The sequence below is a fragment of the Kryptolebias marmoratus genome, linkage group LG2 (assembly GCF_001649575.2).
Source record: "Kryptolebias marmoratus isolate JLee-2015 linkage group LG2, ASM164957v2, whole genome shotgun sequence".
NCBI classification, from domain to species: Eukaryota; Metazoa; Chordata; class Actinopteri; order Cyprinodontiformes; family Rivulidae; genus Kryptolebias; species Kryptolebias marmoratus.
In genome coordinates, this window is record NC_051431.1 from 20,667,347 (window position 1) to 20,686,079 (window position 18,733).

The 18,733-nt window shown below is 38.0% G+C and overlaps 1 protein-coding gene across 6 annotated transcripts in view; it reads right to left on the reverse strand.

The window, feature by feature from the left end:
• The window catches only part of kirrel3b (kirre like nephrin family adhesion molecule 3b), a 203,436-nt gene that overhangs the window by 62,446 nt on the left and 122,257 nt on the right, over window positions 1-18,733 (reverse strand). For all 6 annotated transcript variants that reach the window (XM_017420109.3, XM_025006780.2, XM_025006782.2 and 3 more), the window contains exons 3-4: window positions 13,229-13,378; window positions 8,411-8,560 (exon numbers count right to left, since the gene is read on the reverse strand). In XM_017420109.3, coding sequence (XP_017275598.1) covers window positions 8,411-8,560; window positions 13,229-13,378 — 300 coding nt within the window. The remainder of the gene's footprint in view (window positions 1-8,410; window positions 8,561-13,228; window positions 13,379-18,733) is intronic.

Sequence of the window (18,733 nt, forward strand, 5' to 3'; positions counted from 1 at the left end):
TGAGAAGTGGGGAGATGGCAGAGCTGTCAGACGCATGCAGCACTCGCTCCATCACAACGTAGCCATGTGCAGCCGCAGAAGCTGCTCTCCACAGATTGGGAGGGTGCTGACATTGCTGCTCTTCACGCGTCTGAGTTGTGCGCTGTAACTGAGCATTCGAGAGTGAGGAGGCAGCAGTTTTGAGTTTTGGGTTCCAAATCACATTTAAAACTTTGTATCTCTTTCTTTCAAGTTTTCCACTAGTTATTTACCACGGTGGGTTGAAAAGTTTCTCGAAAGCAGAAATGAGATTGTCAATAATAGTTACAGTTAGCTGAGGCAAAAGAATTTACTACGCAGAGGAAATTCAAATCAGCTCAACACCTGTACATAGTTGATGCTGTTGTTTTACAGGGCACAGATGTATTCACGTCAGCTTTCCTCCTTCAGAAGAAATGCAGAGAGCGAGGAAAAAAAAAACACGCAATCTGTCAGCCATTATCATGCACCTGTTCACAGCCTCTCTGATATCATAGATGTAGTTATCAGCGCATCTTGTGTTGCAGACAAAATAACAAAAACGGCATTGTAAATGAATGTTACAGTCAGAATTTCTTCAAGAATGACTGCCATTAAGACACCTTATCTCTACTTATATACACTAACACTTCTGAGATGCTTGGCGAGACATAAATCTACTTTCTAACTGAAAAACTGGTTACTTCTGCAGGAGACTATGAAATTTAAGACTTTTTTAAAAGCCTGCTCACACACTTTTTAAATGCACCACACAGAAAGTAGGATATAGATATGGCTTTACATTACCATAAATAGCTAAAAAAAAGACATTATTTTGCTTTTACTGCCATTTAGGAGTGTCAAAGTTCTCCAAGTCCATCTGGGTTCAGTCATCTTGGTCTATGTTTTTATTAACATTAGTGTTTGTTAATTATTTTTTTTATTGGGAAAATACAGTTTAAAGTTGCATTGACTTTTAATTCTGTTCTTTCTTTGTTTCAAATTTAAAGAAAAATTGTAAGTGTAAAAAGTGCTATTGGGAAGAATATAGTAACTAATTAGGAGTTCTTAAATACATCTCAGTTCAAATCTATTAATAGTCTTAAAAATTTATTGTTATGGATGTGACATCTTCATCTTTTTTGTTACTAGGTCTACACTGTAAATACATTTTTGTAAACAAAAAAACATACAGAAGGGATGCCTGTAAATTATTTTTTTACAGTGCATCTTCTATAAGCTATTTTCATTGTATATGACTTTATTTTAGATTGCACGGTATGGAGACTGTAAAACATTAATAAATATGCCATTTTATGGTCGTCTCCAAGACTATAAAAAACCCACTTGTTTTATTTTAGTTATGTTGTTGGTTTATTGTGAATTTATTGCTATGTTCTGTTTGTTTCATTTCCTTTATTTGCTCAAGAATGATGGTGTACATCACTTGAACATTCTGACAAGTAAAAGAATTTAATGCACCCAGTTGCAGCTTAGACTGCTTAATATTGGTTTATTGTTAACCAGAATAAGCGTGTTTTGCATGAATGTAATGATATGAGAAATTGAAGCAAATAATACTGCCTAATACTTTAAATGCAGCTTCACCCCTCCCCTTAAATGATCCTGGACAAGCCCCCATTTGAAACAGTGTAGCTCAAAACTGTTACAGGAAATGAAGACATTACAACGTGGTAGGTTTTGATATTTATATATATTTTGATATATATATATATATATATATATATATATATAAAATATATATTATATATATTTTGATATATATATATATATACATATTTTTCAAAACTTACCATTTTGCAGAAAAGCAAATCTACCATGATTGTCAAGTAAATTGATAGTGTATGTAGTAATGGAGTCCACAAAACTGACATGAAACACAAGACTGGAGGCAGATACACAAGGGAGCTACCACTGCCAACAGTCAGGATCAAATCTTTATAGGCAAGAGCCCACTGGGCCCAAGTGTGTTTAAAACTTCTAATCACAAACTCCCCCCCCTAGCGGTGAGGTCCTCCTAATATACCATAGTGTTTACTTAACAGGGACAATCCCAACTCGTTTTCTGCACTTGCATGTGTAAAGCACTGCCAAAGAAACCTTTAGGGACACACTTTGGCTGCTCTCTTGTGCAGGAGTCACCACAACAAGTGAAAGATTTAGAACTGTTTTATGCAGAATGCCCTCTCTGATGCAACCTGGACTTGAACCTGCAGCCTCAGGATTACAAGACTGCAGCACTGACCACCAAGCTACTGAGGCCCAATTACAAAGGCATAGTAATCTGTCAAAATCTGAAAATGAGCTTCTCTTTAGCCAGCATGTTACTGATTATTTACAACAGGGAATAAGATTTGCTTCTGTCATCTTTTTTCACTACACAACCACCACTTTATGCAGTAATGAGCAAAGTATAACACAAACAATCCCATTGCATTTATATTGTGCAGTCAGTGGTGAATGTGCAGTTCTATGTCAGTAAATTATTTTTTATGCTGATAAAATACAGTTTTCTACTGTTATTCTGGAGCTGTTAACTAAAACAAATAAACAAATACCCTTATTTAAATTAACCTAACATGTGTTTAGTTGTCTTGAGTTGTTGCACAGTTTATGAAAGACACCTGGACAACCGTATTTTATGAACAATGCAAATTAGTTCCAGTCCTTTTTCAGCATGTAAATGTAAAATTCCTCAATTACATTTCTTTCTTTCTTGTTCTTTCTTTTGTTCTTTTACCATGCCCTTCAAGTACATTTCCATTACTTAAAAGATGGCGGCTTGATCCTTGAGAAATAATGAATTCTGACTTATCCACTGAAATGGCTGATTCAGCTTTGGCAGTTCGAAGCAACAATAACAAAAGATAGCCTTGGGCCTTTGTGCACATGAATATTGTTGCTGAAGCGTGGGTCCAAAACATTAACAATGCAGGGAAGGGAAAACAAATATCTTGCCCACAATGGTTCATTCACACGGCATGCTATCAATTATGTTTGTTATACAACCCGCATCACATTGTGTTTGTGAATGCTTTTCATTTTGACAAATGTTGTGGAAGGTCTTTGAGTCTCATTCCGAGAAACAACTTCACATAAATCTCAATTTAATTACTGAACAAGCTGTATCGTAAAGAACAGCTTTCTCAGTTTATGCCAAATGTAAATCTAACAACATTTTGGAAGCACTCTCATCAGACATATACAATGACATGCTAAAGGAAGAAGAAAAAGAAGAAGACAAAAGGACAACTTCATAACATAGAAACTATTTAGACAAAATAGCAAGTTTTTATCATGATTTTATGTTTTTTACTCATGAATTCCAGCAATTTCAGAACTATGTAGTACTTAGATCCACTCTTATGCCTAATTTGTGGCATGGATTCTGAAATACCACTCAGTTTTCAAAAGGCTTGATACATTAACCATTCTGACCTTGTCCCACAAAAGACGATTTTCTTGTTTAATTATTGAGTAAGTCCACCACTATTTCAGAAAATCCAGTACAACCTCGTAAATCATCTAACAAAAGCTTGCTCTTGGATTCAGAGCTTTGAATGTAAAAGCACCATTTAGTGTTTATGGTCGACATAAGTAAATAAAAAATAAAAAAAATGTGTTCCAACTTTTGTTCCAAGTTTCATAGTTCCACTTGCTGTTTGCAGTAGATCATGTTTGCATTAAAAGCTTTTTAGATTTTATATAGCTAAAACCCTTTCAACATCCTACGTATTTATTAGAGATGTACATACATTTGCTTTGGCTTCAATCTTACAGCCATGGATTTTGTGTATGAGGAGACTCATTTAAATAAGTGCTTTGTAACCCCTCTTCATTTGCTTCACATAAGGTTAAGATCTTGGAGCATTTCCAAACTCTCAGCACTGCGGACTGTAATATGGCCTTAATGATGCTGCACTAGGCAGAGCTAAAATGGAGTAGCAGATGATCATAAAAACATATATCAGTAAGACAATCAGGGTTGATGACTCTAGCGTTTTGCTAGACTTTATCATTTTATATAAAGCATTATTTTCAAAATAAAACTTGTCTTTAGTTAGTACCCAATGATTACTTTAAAACCTTCAGTTAACGGAGAACGCATAGGCTTTGTGCCCATAATTTGTGCATTTATTGCTTGCTCTTTTATGACAGTACTTTCAAATAAAAAGCAATCTCACAGAAATTCATGGCTAGTTATTAACTAGGATTGGTTCAGTGAGTTATAAAAAGAAAGCAGGTAAGGAAAAATTATACATGAGCTGAGGTGCAAAAAGACATAGATTAATCTATTTTAATGACAGTCAAATAAAAAAGTATAAAATTTAATTATAAAAATTCAGCACAATTTTATTTGTAGAGAAGATTTTCAAGTCCCAAAGTTATAACAATAAAAAAGGTAAAACTATTGAATCTTTTATCAGCCATCAAACAATGGTGTTCTCCCTCGTCTTCAGTTTAGTGTTCCCCAAACTAAGGTTTAAAGATTAGAGCAAAGATCTGAAGAAATGCCAACTTGCTGCAAGTAATATAATTAGCCTCAGGGGTCTTTTTTTGGACACAAAACTCTCCATTCTCTTCCCTCATGACTAATTCACGAGACCTTGATTCTCCTTTGGCGTCCAAAGATGTTGCCTGCAAGCAGTGGAAACACTTGTATGGGTTAAGCTCACAGTCTGTTTAGTTCCTGAAGCTTTTTGATGCTGTGCCTTCGATGCTGTTTACAAATGTTGATGTTGTCAGTGTTATTTACCTCCTTTTTCTCCATCCGTGAAGACAAGCTGAAGTGGATGAAGGTGAACTAAAGCCTTTGCCTACATTTTTTGGAAATGGTAAGATAACTGTTGCCACATATTTGGCTCAAGCGCACCGCTTGCCTTTCAATGACAAGCTTAACAAATCATAAAAATAAAAAAAAAGAAGTGGAAAGCCAACATTTCTATTTCTTGGCATAGTTGTGAGCAAATATTTGTGTTATGTCTTTTTGTAAACTTATCAAATGCAGGAAGAGGGAAAATTTTTTTGACATGGCGCATAAAGGAGTTTGGGTTCATACTGAGTTATGAAAGATGCAGGAGACGGTTTAACTGTATAGATTTATTCTGCTGTCGGGTAGGAGAAGTTAAGGCTGTGTGTTTGTGTGTGCACTGGTGGCTGAATAGGTGTGTCACAGTATACTGTGTATATGCCTATGTGTTTTTATCTGTGTGTGGATATTGTAGAGGTGTGTGTGTGTCTGTGTGATGTGTGTATGTGGCCATAGCTGTCTTCCAAGTCAATAGACACACTGTCACCACTGGCATGTAATTGACAGCTTGGAGTTTGCATTGACGCAGGTCTTGCATATATTCTCTCCATTACCATTCGTGTACGTCAGCCTGGAGTTCTCCTTGGCAGTGCGTTCAGGAGTCATCTAGCTTGGCAGGGGATTAAACAAACACCCTCTATTCTGTTTTTTGGGGAGAAATGATACACTCTCCCACCCTCACTAAGCCAAATAGGTACAGAAGGCTCCCATTTCCTCATTGCTAATTAGTTATATATTTACAGTTGACTCACATGCAGCACTCCTGGCCTCTGTATATTGCTTCCAATCAAAAGTTAGGCTCTGACAAATATTGTTTTGTTGTGCTTTAACGGTGTGCGTTTTGTCAATTGGAAAATGACAGTCAATGTCAATTTTATTTTTGTAGCAAATTAAAAAAAAAACCCTGATGTTTACTAAAGTGCAATGCCAAAGTTTTAAACAAAAATCCTGTGCAATCTGTCTGTGCTCTGGGATGGGGATGACTTTAAGCTATTGACACACTAAATCCTAGCTCAATCTTTGAAAAACCAACCGAGTCATAGTCATTTTTTTGTTTGCTAAGGTTGCCATCTCAAATCAGGTTACCTTTTAAGTTAATCAGTTGTAGAAGTACACACAATAAAAGTTTTCTGAGAGTTTCAATAAATCTGTCCAGTGGTTGATGAGATATTTTACTAGACAGACAGTCATCTGTGCAATGCATATATAAAGGGAAGACCACGTTTAACATAATCCAAGTTTTATTGACACTGAAATAGATCAGATGTGGTTGCAATAGATTACTGTCATCAGACCTAATAGAGAAATATAACTGAACATGATCAGCAAAGAAATGGAAGGAAATAATGTAGTTTCTAAAAATCAACTCCAAAGGCAACAAACACAGCATAGGATGGATAGGCAGAGGTCTGAAATTAGATCTTTGGGGCATGGCACAAGCAAAAGGGCAGCAGAAGAAAAATATTACCCAAACTGAACTGAAAAACTCCAGTGTATCAGGCAGAATTTTAATATAATCAGGTCCTTTGATACCAACAACTTTTTCAAGTTTTGACATTGAAATGATTCACATAAACAAAGGCAGAAGACAGGTCTAAAAGCTAAATTCAATGATTTAAAAAGGAACTCATTAAAATTACTGTGTGGATTTAACACAAGCAAGTATCTAAAATTATAAGATTTTGCTTGAACAGTGTTCTCGCCTGTATGCGACTGGTTTCACATAAAATTAAAAGTTCTTTGTAAATTCTCAAGAATACCTCAGAGAGTTAAAACTGTGTTATGAAAGAGCAGAGCAAGTATGGCTTAAATGCTTCTGTGTAAATGTGGTTTTAGCAGCTGAATTGATCAACTCAATCAGCAATTACCTTGCATAATGTTCAAGCTGAAATGTCACTCTTTTTCACTTCTCCCCTTAATGTTCCAAAAGTTAGACAAAAAAATGACAGGTTGGAACATGTATTATAGGAGGAGTGATATGGTTAAGAGACAAAGCTGCAGCTACAGCAGACGCTTTTACCTCTCTGTAACTTCAACTACTGTATATTCACTCATATCCATTTGCAGGGCCCTCACCATCCAAAGAAACGTTATGCTGCACTTTGTCTTCCCCTTTTTCTTGTTTCATTGCTTCCTGCTCTCCTACCAATCGTTAGTTTCACTTTTCATTAGGCTGAATCAATAAGGCGGATCAGTGGCTGATGGTGTGGACTGCGTGGCAGACACCCCGCTCGGTCTCCCTTCTCTTTTTATTCATTCTTTCTCTGTTCTCTTTGTTCTGTGAACTCTGGCTATCTCCTCAGCAACCATCCAGTCGGAGAGATTGCGAGCAGTAGTGGGAAGCTTGAAGGGGCCAGAGAAAGAGAGATGAGCCACAAGTTGGAAGACTGCCTAGCCAGTAAGATAGAAACAGCAATGCTAAATGATAACCCACTAAAGATTAATTAAGAGCCTGTAACCCCTCAAGCTTAAAGCAATATTGGAAATGGAGGCTGCACGCTGACAAGGAAATTAAAATGTAAATGCTTATACAGACACAAGATTTTTTTTATCATTATTATTTATGGTACAGCAGATAAATGTATTGGTTTTTGTCAGGATTTAATGGGGATATCAAATTGGGCTTTGTTTATAAAGAACACACATGTTTGCTTGTTTGCTTAGCTACCCATTCAGTTAATTAATTTGCATTTGGAAACTAAACAAAAGCAAATGCTGAAGGACAATAATGTTGTAAAATGCTACTTTTGTTAGATCTTCTTGGGGACCACCACCCCAGCACGCACACACATAGAAAAAGAACAACTTACAACTACTCAGCCTTTTCACAACATGTGTTTACTTATACAGTGCTAATTATTATAGCACAAGTGACAGCACAATAACAATCTTTTTGGAAAAAACACAGTGCTGAGCTGAACTAAGCCATAACGCCATTTTGAACACACACACACAAATCCGCACATGTGTGAGTAAAAGTAATATTGACATGAGCAATACTTTATCACATTCATCTTAATGAAAGCTTTATCTTTATGTTTTAACCTAAAAAATGGCTTTGTCCATATGATTGGGATAAAAGCTTGTGGTAAATATAGTCTAATTACAACAAGTTCTGCTACTGAAGAATCTTTTGATGGACCAGAGGCTTCAGGTATGAATGTGGCTGCTAAATCTCCTAGTTGCAAAAAAAATTGTGTTCCATCATTTGAACAAGTCCAATGTATCAGTGTGGATGAGTGAGCATGTATACTGGCAATAAAGCTGTAGCTCACCTGAGACGATAGTTTCTACAGTACTTCCTAATTCCGTCAAAATAAAACCACAATGGCAAAAGCTTTCACTACTGATAACCAAAGGGTTGTTTTTGGTATTAATCCTAAAAAAAGGCAGACAATGATTTATTCTAATGTTACATACACTGAGCCAACACATGTTAAGAATGATGATGATCTTTTTAGACATGGTAAATTCTCTGAAAGATTTGCAACTTGAAGCAACTCAAAAAGGATGTGAAGCCAGTGCTTGTCTGTAAGTTGCCTCTCTCACTTTTATTGTTTGTTGACTGTGCAGCTGACTTACCTAGCACAGTGAGCCGGGCAGGACGGGACCTCATGGCAGCCTGGACAGCCTGGCACTCAAACACTGCGTCATCCATCAGCTCGACACGCTGGATGCGCAAATGATGCTCCCCTGAGCCGTGGTCGCCAATCACTGTGTAACGTGGATAGCCTGCAGTGCAAACACATTTGTTTATTTTACATCACCCTCAATGTCAGAGTACCACTCACCTGCCAAAAAGCAAGACGGTAACTTTCATCCACTTTAAAGCTTCTCATAAACCATGTACAGTCTATTGTCAAGCATGAGCAAATGTTTCCAAAGTATCATGCACAATGCTGGCATAGGCACATTAACTGAGCTGCAAAATCAGATCATTTAAACTGGGAGGGGAGGGAAAGATTACTTTACTGGCATATATAGGTATATTGTTCATTTGTTAATTTACTCGCAATACGTTTTATAGCACTCCTGGCAATGTTAATGAGCTGCTGTGGAGGTTGCTGCATCCTAGAGAAACATGCTTTACTGCAACAGTAAATGGGAACAACAAATTTGAGTTGTTTCAGCAATGCTCTATGAAATGATTTACAGTCTAATAATGGAAGAAAGCAGAGGAATAACCAAGAGACCTGGGAAGTCAAGATGGACGGTTTTAAAGTTATCCCCTTAACTATTATTGAAATTTGCATTTTGCATGTGTGTTGTGAAGGGTATCTGTCTGTGGGGACAAATAATCTTGAAGAAGAAGTTCAATCAGAATGCACTGTGAGGTATTGCATGTGCTTTTAGAACCTTTCGTCCCTAAAGATTTATTTTGCTTTATGTTACTTTTTTCATATTTATTGTGGGTGAAAATTGTGGAATGCAATGAGAATTTATTCTAATAAATATTGCTCTTTAGAAAAAATATTTGAGTTGCCCCTGTGTAATTGATTGGTGATGGAACCAGAAAATTGGATTGAGGCATTTTACAGGAGAACAAGGCCAGCCTTTTCACAAAGTCTGGATCCAACTTTGTACTTTGTTCAGTCAAACAAAATTTCATACTTTGTCTCACTCACTCATCAATCTTTTCCATCTACTTTGTCTGATGTTGCTTTAGAATGACATTGATTGATAACAAAAATTTGGGGTACAATATTGATTTCTTGAGAAAATCTCATCAGTGTTCACTTTGAGTTCTTAAAACCTGGGGCTTTCTCTGATCACGTTTTAGCACCCAGATAGACGAGGCAGTGCTATAACAGATATTAAGTTCTTAAATTTGTCTCTTGCAAAAGCCATCGTATGCTCTATGTCCAATTACTGACTTTAGCTTCATTGAATCCAGCAGCTTTTAATAGAGCATGAAGTGGGTCTCATTATAGGCTGGTGGGGTGAGTTACAGCCGATTAAGCCACTTTCTGCATTTCATCCTCCCACATGAAGCCTTTCATCTTAAGGGTCTATACAGTAGGAGGACTAAGGACAAAAGAATGCCTTAAAACAAATATTAAAGCTGGGCAGAAAATAAACAGGAGAAAGCCTATGCAAGTGGCAACGTAGATAAAATCAGCATAGATCTACAGCGTAATGATTCTCTGAGAAATGTGTCACCTTTTTTTGACTTTTAAGTTGCATGCTAAATTAAGGATTGCCAGTGTATCAGGGTTAACAAGGAACTGCTCACAAGTAAAAGTATCTATTAGCATTATAAACAACTGCTTGGGAACAAGTTTTCTTTTCTTTCAAGCTCAGAAATAACACGTGTCCTGGACGATGCACCTTTACATTCACAAGGCCACTTAGAGAATCACTTTGATTCAGTTTTGGTGAGAACACCTTTGTGGATCACAAGGGTAATGATCATTGCACTAATTAAAATAATGTGAACCAGAGTTGACTCTGTGTACCTTTACTTAACGACCACAGAGGCAGATTGAACTGCACACAGACTTTGTTTTGCTTGTTTTAGTGAAGCACTATTTAGGCCACGCAGATTTCTGTTACACAAACAGATTATCCTGCCAGCTACCTTGTCTGTGCTTCTGGCAAACTAAGAATAATATTGCTGTGTGAGGACATGGGCTCTCCTCCAGTTTCATCTTGATGCCTTAGCTGGATCCAAAATGGAAAAGTCATTTGCATTTGTGATGGATAGTAAATGATAAAGACGTTCTCATCTCATTTCCAAAGAGCTGAAACATTGTAATGTGTTTTGCCACCTTATAAGCATCTTGATTATGCGTTTTGTCAATATGATTGAAATTACACGGGCACACATGAAGACTGATCACCCCTGCACATGTGATGTGTACCTATAAAGAGCCATTGATCTTAGATCTCAGCACATTTCAAAGACACAATGTGTTACCCAAAGCAAACAATGTAAAATAGGCCCATTAAGGAGTAATGAATCCATCAGGGAGAAATGGATTTGTCTCGAGGCTGAATCAATGGTGCACGTGTGTGTGTGTGTGTGTGTGTGTGTGTGTGTGTGTGTGTGTGTGTGTGTGTGCACATGTAACTATAAAGACACTTGAGGCATGGCCTAGTGATTTGTAGCATTCACCTAGAGCACGTTTCACACAGTGTAACCACCGGGGGATAGGAACAGGTTTGCTGCAGCTGTGAACAGGTGAGTGGTGTTCAATTTGTTCTCACAAGAGGCAGCAGTGACACAAGCTTGCTCCTAAAGGGTCTGCTGTCAGTCTCTTTTTTCGAAATGTACACAAACACTTCCATCTCCACCTTATTCTGTGTGCAAACCAGGAGATTTCACTTATAGCTCCCCACGTCTTTTGTCACCATCCACACGTGGAGCAGATACATTGCACGTCATGCATATTTATGACATTGATTGGTACGTTGAGCTGCTGTGGGGCTACTTCACTTGGCTTTAATTAGAGTGGAAAAGCATGGCACAAAGGGGAATGAAGAGGAAATTCAGGGACAGATAGGAATCATTGGCTTTTGTGCCGTGATTTCTCGCCCCGAATGGTGAAAGAGTTCTCTCAGTTTAATCACTGCTCCCGTGAATGGAAACAGGTCCCAGGCGGAGGATGCTGCCAGCGCAGCTTCTTTCTATGAATAGATGAGCAGACCTATATTATTGAAACGTTCCGTGCGACATTTGATTCGTCGCACTTTCTACGTATACAGCTGCCACTTTCCTTTCATTGTGTGCGTCTTGCTGCGATGTACCATCGGTCTTTTGCGGCTGCATGCTTTACGTGTTTAGGTAGGCTGGGGTGATAAAAAAAAGGACAGCTGTGGAGTGCTTTATTTTGAAAAAGTGTCATCTGTCTCGGTGGAAGGCACTCAGCTACTGTCTGGATCATATTGGTGATTTTAGAAACCTTTCTTCTCCAAGCTGCTGGCTATTTCTCTTCACACAATTTCTTCCCTTTTTTTAACACATCTCTCTTCTCCTCTCTTCTCCACAACAAATTTGCTCTAGAAGAAAATAGTTGGGGGAGGACCAATAATACCTCATCCTGTTCACAAATTTTGCTCTATTCATAGATGTTTTATTAAAGGCTGATTTACTGTAGTTCCCCTGATCATGGCGACCCAGCATTCTTTGTTTCACCTTTTACCCCTTCACCTGACTTTGCTTGCTGTGAAAATGGGATTTCATCTTGGTAATTTTGTCTTTTAAAATCAATAAAAATAGAAGAGGATAAACATATCTGCACAACTCTGAGCCTATATAAAATTGAGCGCTCTTTCTCAGTCTTTCTTTCTCTCGCTCCTTCTATCTCAAGCAATCATAAGTACTCTCCCTGCCTGCCTCCTCTTCATCCAAAGGAGACTTGATGGCTGCAGGACTATTGTTTATAGCTACCTCACAGCTTCCCGAGGGCCTGATAAGAACCTGACGAAAGAATAGGATGGCTTTACTAGGGCTCTGTCAGCCTCGGAAGTTTAATCACAGACCAAATCTGTGGAAGTGAGGTGTGTTTGCTGAGGGTCAAAGGGTAGAAAACCTCCAATCTCTTTTGCAGTGCATACTTTATTATTTATAGCTGTGAAGGATATTTGTGAGTTGAAAACCGATTTAGTTGAATGTTGTGTCATTTTGCCTTCATTGCGAATAACTCTAGTTGTTTTTTGTTTTTTTTGTTGTTTATTTATTTATTTAATTTTTTTTCTCCATGGATGTGTGTGAGGCACATTAGACAGCTTAAAATTCAAGGCTCTATGAATAGAGTAATGGGGTTCCCTCCACCAATATGAATGGATCACTGTTTTGGCTGAATTTAAAGGTCACAGCGAGCAGATTTTATGCTTTTATAAATTTTCCTTTCAGTGGCTCAATAGCATGTCGGAGCCCATTTTTAGCAGAGTCATGAATACAGTTTGCATAAAGCCACGATCGATGAAGCAACAGGCTACTAAATGACAGTGCACTAGTTACTTTCCTTCAAATTGAATAATTACGACAATTATGCACGAGCCACAATGTAATTATATGGACACCAGCTACTTTTCAAAATGCTATTTAGCAAGCCTGAAGCGCCAGAAAGAAGATTGAATTCAAATTTCATTTGGATTTCTGTGATCTTCTATCAAACATAAAAGACAGGAGATTTGGGTCCTTTTAAAGCAAGAGATTGGAATGAATTTCAGATTCTGTTTGCTCATGTTGAGTGATATAATCATAGCTTTTTTATGTAATTCTTTTTTTAGCACACCATTAGAGGACCTTTTTCATCTTGACTGTGAAGTAATGGTTTTGGCAAATACTGTGAGAAGAAGTGGCGTTTGGATATTAAGTTACGGTTGAGAGCGTTGTTGATAGAGGAGGGAAAAAAAGACAGAAAGCTGTGAAATGAGATAAGTGTTGTTCCATACCAGATAGGTCTCTTCCCACTCCCAGAGCCAGGCCATCTTTGAGCCACAGGACGACACCGTGGTATCCAGAGATGGTGCATGGTAACGTCACTGGCTGACCGGCCACCACTACCAGGTCTTGTGGTTGCTGGGAAAACATGGCCTCTGCTCCTTCAAAACAAAAGATGAGAGGAGAAGTTAGGCCTAATCTACTTGAGACAATTATGTTACTTTAAAATAATCAAGACAAGCATGCAGAGCAAGTTCAAGAACCATGAGGGGGAATAAGTGATGGCTTCAATCTTTTAAATGCTGAATGAAAGTAAAAGTGCACAATGTTCCCCTTTTTGCCACCAATTTCACTCAAACCTCTTGTCAAACCCGTGTTGTAAGAAGCTTGAAGGGTGATATACAAAATGTGGCATATCTTTTTACTATTCATGACACAGAGACAAGACACTGTACTTGCATCAGAGTGCAGCAGTGAGATTAAAGCACGGGCTAAGAGACAGCTATCATAGCTCAGCTTGGCTCATTTATGAAGAATGTCACCATACAGATGGGCCGAGCTCGTACACACCGCAGCAGATAGCACAATCTTGTCTGCCAGCACCGCTTCACTGGCATACATTAACTTGAGCTCACACCCATGTAGTCCAACTGTGCGACTACTATTAACTGCACCGTTCCACGGAATGTTCAGGCAGAAAGCACATCGTAGTGAACTACATTAGAGGTGTGTTAATGGTGGTGGTGGGGAGACAGTAGAGGTGTGCTTGTTGTAGTGTTATGTGCATGATTGTGTGTGGAGGGGGGGTGAGTCAGAATAGAGGGTACAGAGTAATACTGACTTGTACTTAAACACTAGCAGTGTGGAGCCTGCAAACACTGACATGCATTCACCCAGACACTCAAAGGGCATATTTTCTATCCATGGTTGTTTTTGCCTGCGGTTGCAGTTTAGAGTTAGCGTCTCTGTGAGTGTTCAGTTCAGTGGATGTGATTCTAGATCTGTGCTGATCTATTGGTTCTACTTTTGTAAACAGTTCCCTATATTCATTTTACTTTCATAACACTTTACTTTTCATTTTAGCTACACTCACAAGTTCAGATGGAGGTAGAGCTACTAAAGCCTTGTATGTATCAGGTAAACAAAATACATTTTTACACACACAGTTGCAAGATCCAAACTTCAGAGCAGAGTTTTTAACAAGCACAAAGTTTGACTAAATCTGACCCATAGTGTTCACTGAGAACACAAGTTGCAGCAAAGATTTCTAAAGTATTACACACATGTTGCAACAGTTTTGTTCCTTTCTATTTTCAGACTGTTACATTGACTTGTTTTCATCAAACTGTAAACCAAATCAACCCAATACCTTGCTTCCTTGAATAACAAAGACACACATTGCACAAACTGGAGCATGGCTTACCATGAAGGTGACATGCTGAATACAAACAGGGCATCAAAATAGGGAAGAAGGGGAATTAGGTGGCTTTGAATGTGGCATGATTGTTGGTGCCAGATGAGCTGGTCTGAATATTTTAGAAACTACTGATCTACTGATTACCTAACTTTTATCAGGTTTTTTTTATGTCTAACCTTAACCAATTGTAACTGACAACACTGTTGAAAATTGAAAAGTCTTTGTTCAAACATATGGCTCAATGGGGTTGAAACGTGGTTCTTTGGAACAACAGTTCATACTTTAAAGACTTTAAAGTTCTGGCTTTTTTCCTCTCAGCTCATCAAAAAGAGTTGGCTCTTTCAGCTCTCAAACAGCATAGCCAAATGATTCTGATCCCATAAAATAGGAACAATTCTAGTTGTACAACTAATTGTTTTCCTTTTTTAATTGAGACCATTAGCATAAAAAAATAATATTATATATAAAGTAGTATTACACCACCAATGACATTGCATCTCTTTATGTAAATCATTGACAACTGATAGCATGTCAACTTCTTGAATGGGTATCTCATGTTGCTGTGGAATATTTTGACTGCTGTTCTATGTGACAGGTTAGGGCCAAGAGACGTTTAGGTAGAAGTAACCCTAGAAAGTCTCCTCTCTGAAACAGATGAAGAGCACAACATGTATTGTTTTTTTTTTGTTTTTTTTTTCTTTTGGTTAAGACTATTGGCCGTTATAACTAGAGACAGGACCATAAACCAAAAATTGAAGCTACAAAAGACACCCACCTTCCCCCTAGTAGGTTGGCTACAGGACAATTTTTAAGTGTTGCACCTTCATGTAAACAAATTGAACATTTGTCTCATTAAAAAATAAAAAAATGTGGCCCAAATGTGTACTCAGTGTGTATTTGGTTAATATCTATGCCTACTGCAGTTTTAAAAGGCAGATGTTTTCATGGAACATTTTTATAGAACATCTTTTTTGTTTTTGTTATTGTAATTTTACATTTTGTGCTTCATATCTACATATAATTACACCTTGTTGATTGAAAACTTAAAATAATGACACAATAGCTCTTAAGGAAAATCTAAAGATATAAAATGCAGTGTGAAATGCAAGAAAATAGTATTTAAGTTGAGCAATCTTAAACTGCAGGGGTGTTTTTAGGCACAAGTTTAGCAAGTAAAAAAAACAAAACAAATCTTACGTGACATCTTGATACCTGTAATCTTATTCTACAAGGATCATATTCTGCATGATATTGAGCAAATATTCCTGAAAATTTGCATTTTGTTGCCAGTCTAGTTCATGTCCTCAAAAAGAATATTAAACCACACTGGTGGCAGAATCAAAGAGTTACTTGACAAGAGCCTGCACTTGTCACTTAATCAGTTAAAAGTGACCTCGCCTTTTCAATTTAAAGCCTGGCTGGGTTTTGCAGCTAAAATGTCGTCATAGAGACGGAACAGCAGAGAAATGAAGCGACGTGTGTGAGAAGGCTGGGTCTTTACATCAAGGTAGCTACGTTCATCCATCTACTCGTCCTCTCCTGTGAATAAATCTCTGTCACATCTGCCAGATTTACCCTTCATTGGGCATCACAGGGCGGGCAAAGAAACTTGCCACCTAATCTGCTTTGTCTTTATTCTTTGCCAAGCATGGCTCGCAGCAAAGGGAAGACAGTCTGGCCCCTACTCACAGATGTGAGAAATATTTTTTCTGACCAAAAAATGCAATTAAGAATCAAACACCTCACTTCAGTCCTCATTGCTGACAGCTAAGGAAGGAACCCACATAGAAATACTTTATGGAGCATTCTAATCGAGTAAATAAATAAATAAGTAAATCTTTGTAGGCTTGCCTATTTTCTGTGCGTCAAATGGGCCTTGACTTCAGGTTCTGTGAATGTGTGGGCACATAGAGAGAGACAGACATCCTTTGTTTGTCGCTCGAGACATCAGACAGCTCGTGGTTTGTTTTTTTTCTTGCTCAGCAACAGCCAGAATTACTGTGACTAAACCTCCAAAACAAAATAAAAGGTAAGGTGAGTGTGAAAAGAGTTGTGCCAAGGGCAGAAAACTTGTTTTTCTAATCAATTTCTATTTAATAAATCAAGTTTTTTTTATTTCTTTTTGGGTTTTTTTTTAAAGAGAAAACTTCTACCTTTGCCAAAAGAAAACATAAGTTAAATAATTGGCCACAAAAAAAAAAAAAGATGCAAAAGGTATTGTTCAAACAACTTCTGTAGAATCACTACAGCTATTCCCTAAACTGTAATTTCTGGCTTTTCACACTGTACATGAAGTGTATTTTTCAGAATTCAAATTCAAATTAAAATTCTGATTATAACTTAAAAACTAGAGACTAAATCCTAACTGAACCTTTCCCTTACCTTTTAAGACCTACTAGTTCATTTTGTGCATTCAGGCCATGGGGAATGGCATCCTAGTTGGTATCCTAGTTGTTTTTTTAGGGGCAAACTTTGAAACAAATAGGTTTGATTCATGCTTGCAAAATGCCCCAAAATGTAATATTTGGAATGAAGAAAACATTTCCAAATATTTTTACCTGCACAAGACTCATTGCCATGTCTAGGTTGATGCATACAGATTACAGCTGTGGCTCAGGAAAAATAATAGACAACGGTCAGTTGGAGAGTTGGCAGTTAAATCCTATCTTCCACAAAGCGCCAAAGTGTCCTTGGTCAAGACAGCGAACCCCAATTTGCCGCCTGATCTGCAAATTGGTGTGTGAGTATGTGACTTGTACCTAGTGAAAAAGTTATTTGAATGGTCAGTAAGACTGGAAAAAGTGTTATATACTGTAAATGCAGTTCATTTACCACTATAAGATATCATTGTCAGTTATAGCAAACCTAAAAATAGCAAAAATAGGATTACACCATTTTCACTGATGTTCTGCGACTTCATATTAGGGCCAAGATACATTTAGGTAAAGGTAACACTAGAAAGTTTTCTCTTTGAAGCAAAGAAAAAGTACAAGATAGTTTTTGTTTTTTCTGCATTTGATTATTGCTTTTTACACAGACAGTCAACTGCTAGTCCAGTTCTGTGCATCAAATCATAGACTATGACTCATGCCAGGTTTGACTGATATCCTGCATTTAAGAGAGTGAGGTCAGGGACTCTTCATAAGGACTACCCAGGTGTTTAAAATAGTGTAAAAACAGCAGACAGTTAAAAATGTGAGCAAAGAGCCACATTCACATAGTGGACCGGCACTTTGCTTTTCCTAATGTTGTCATTTCACTTCAGATAATTTGTTTACCATTGGACGGCTGCTGCATTTCCACACACTCCATCAGTATTTTCCCCCTTGGTGCTAACTGCCCCCAATTTCATCGCTCTTTGCCAATCAGGACTGGAAATTGCCGTTACAGACACACATCCAGCCCACTTCAGAAGAATAATCAGCATGCTGTCTGTGCGGCATGTGGCCACACAGCAACAAAGCTTAGCCTATGATCATTATCAAAAACTATTACCCCTCTGGCCTGAGCAGTTTATACTAGCTATTTAGAAGCACAGGAGAGCCTCACAATACGGAGGCACTCATTAGGTATGCGTGTGTGTTGTTATTTAGCAGCCTAGGACCACAATGGCTTTGTTTTACGTCAGTGCTCCTAGTGGTATTCGGTTGTGTGAAAGTAGTAGTAATGGGGGAAAAACTGGTGCAAGTGTGTGTGTGTATGTGTGAGGGAAGTATTTTTATCTCTTTCTAATACACTGGAGTTGCCATAGGTGACAGGCAGCTTGTTAAAGGTGTTAGGTTATAGAGTCTAAATCAAGTTATCCTTATAGATTGGGTGGGAATAACCAATAAGACTTAATTCTTTTTTTTAATTACATGTATATATAAAAAAAAAATTCCCTTCTCACCCTCCGCGGGTGGTCTTTGTTTCATCCTCTGAGCTCGGGTCCTCTACCAGAGGCCCGGGAGCTTGAGGGTTCTGCGCAGTATCTTGGCTGTGCCTAGAACTGCACATTTCTGGACTGAGATGTCTGATGTTGTTCCTGGGATCTGTTGTAGCCACTGCTCCAGTTTGGGGGTGACTGCCCCTAGGGCCCCGATGACCACAGGCACCACTG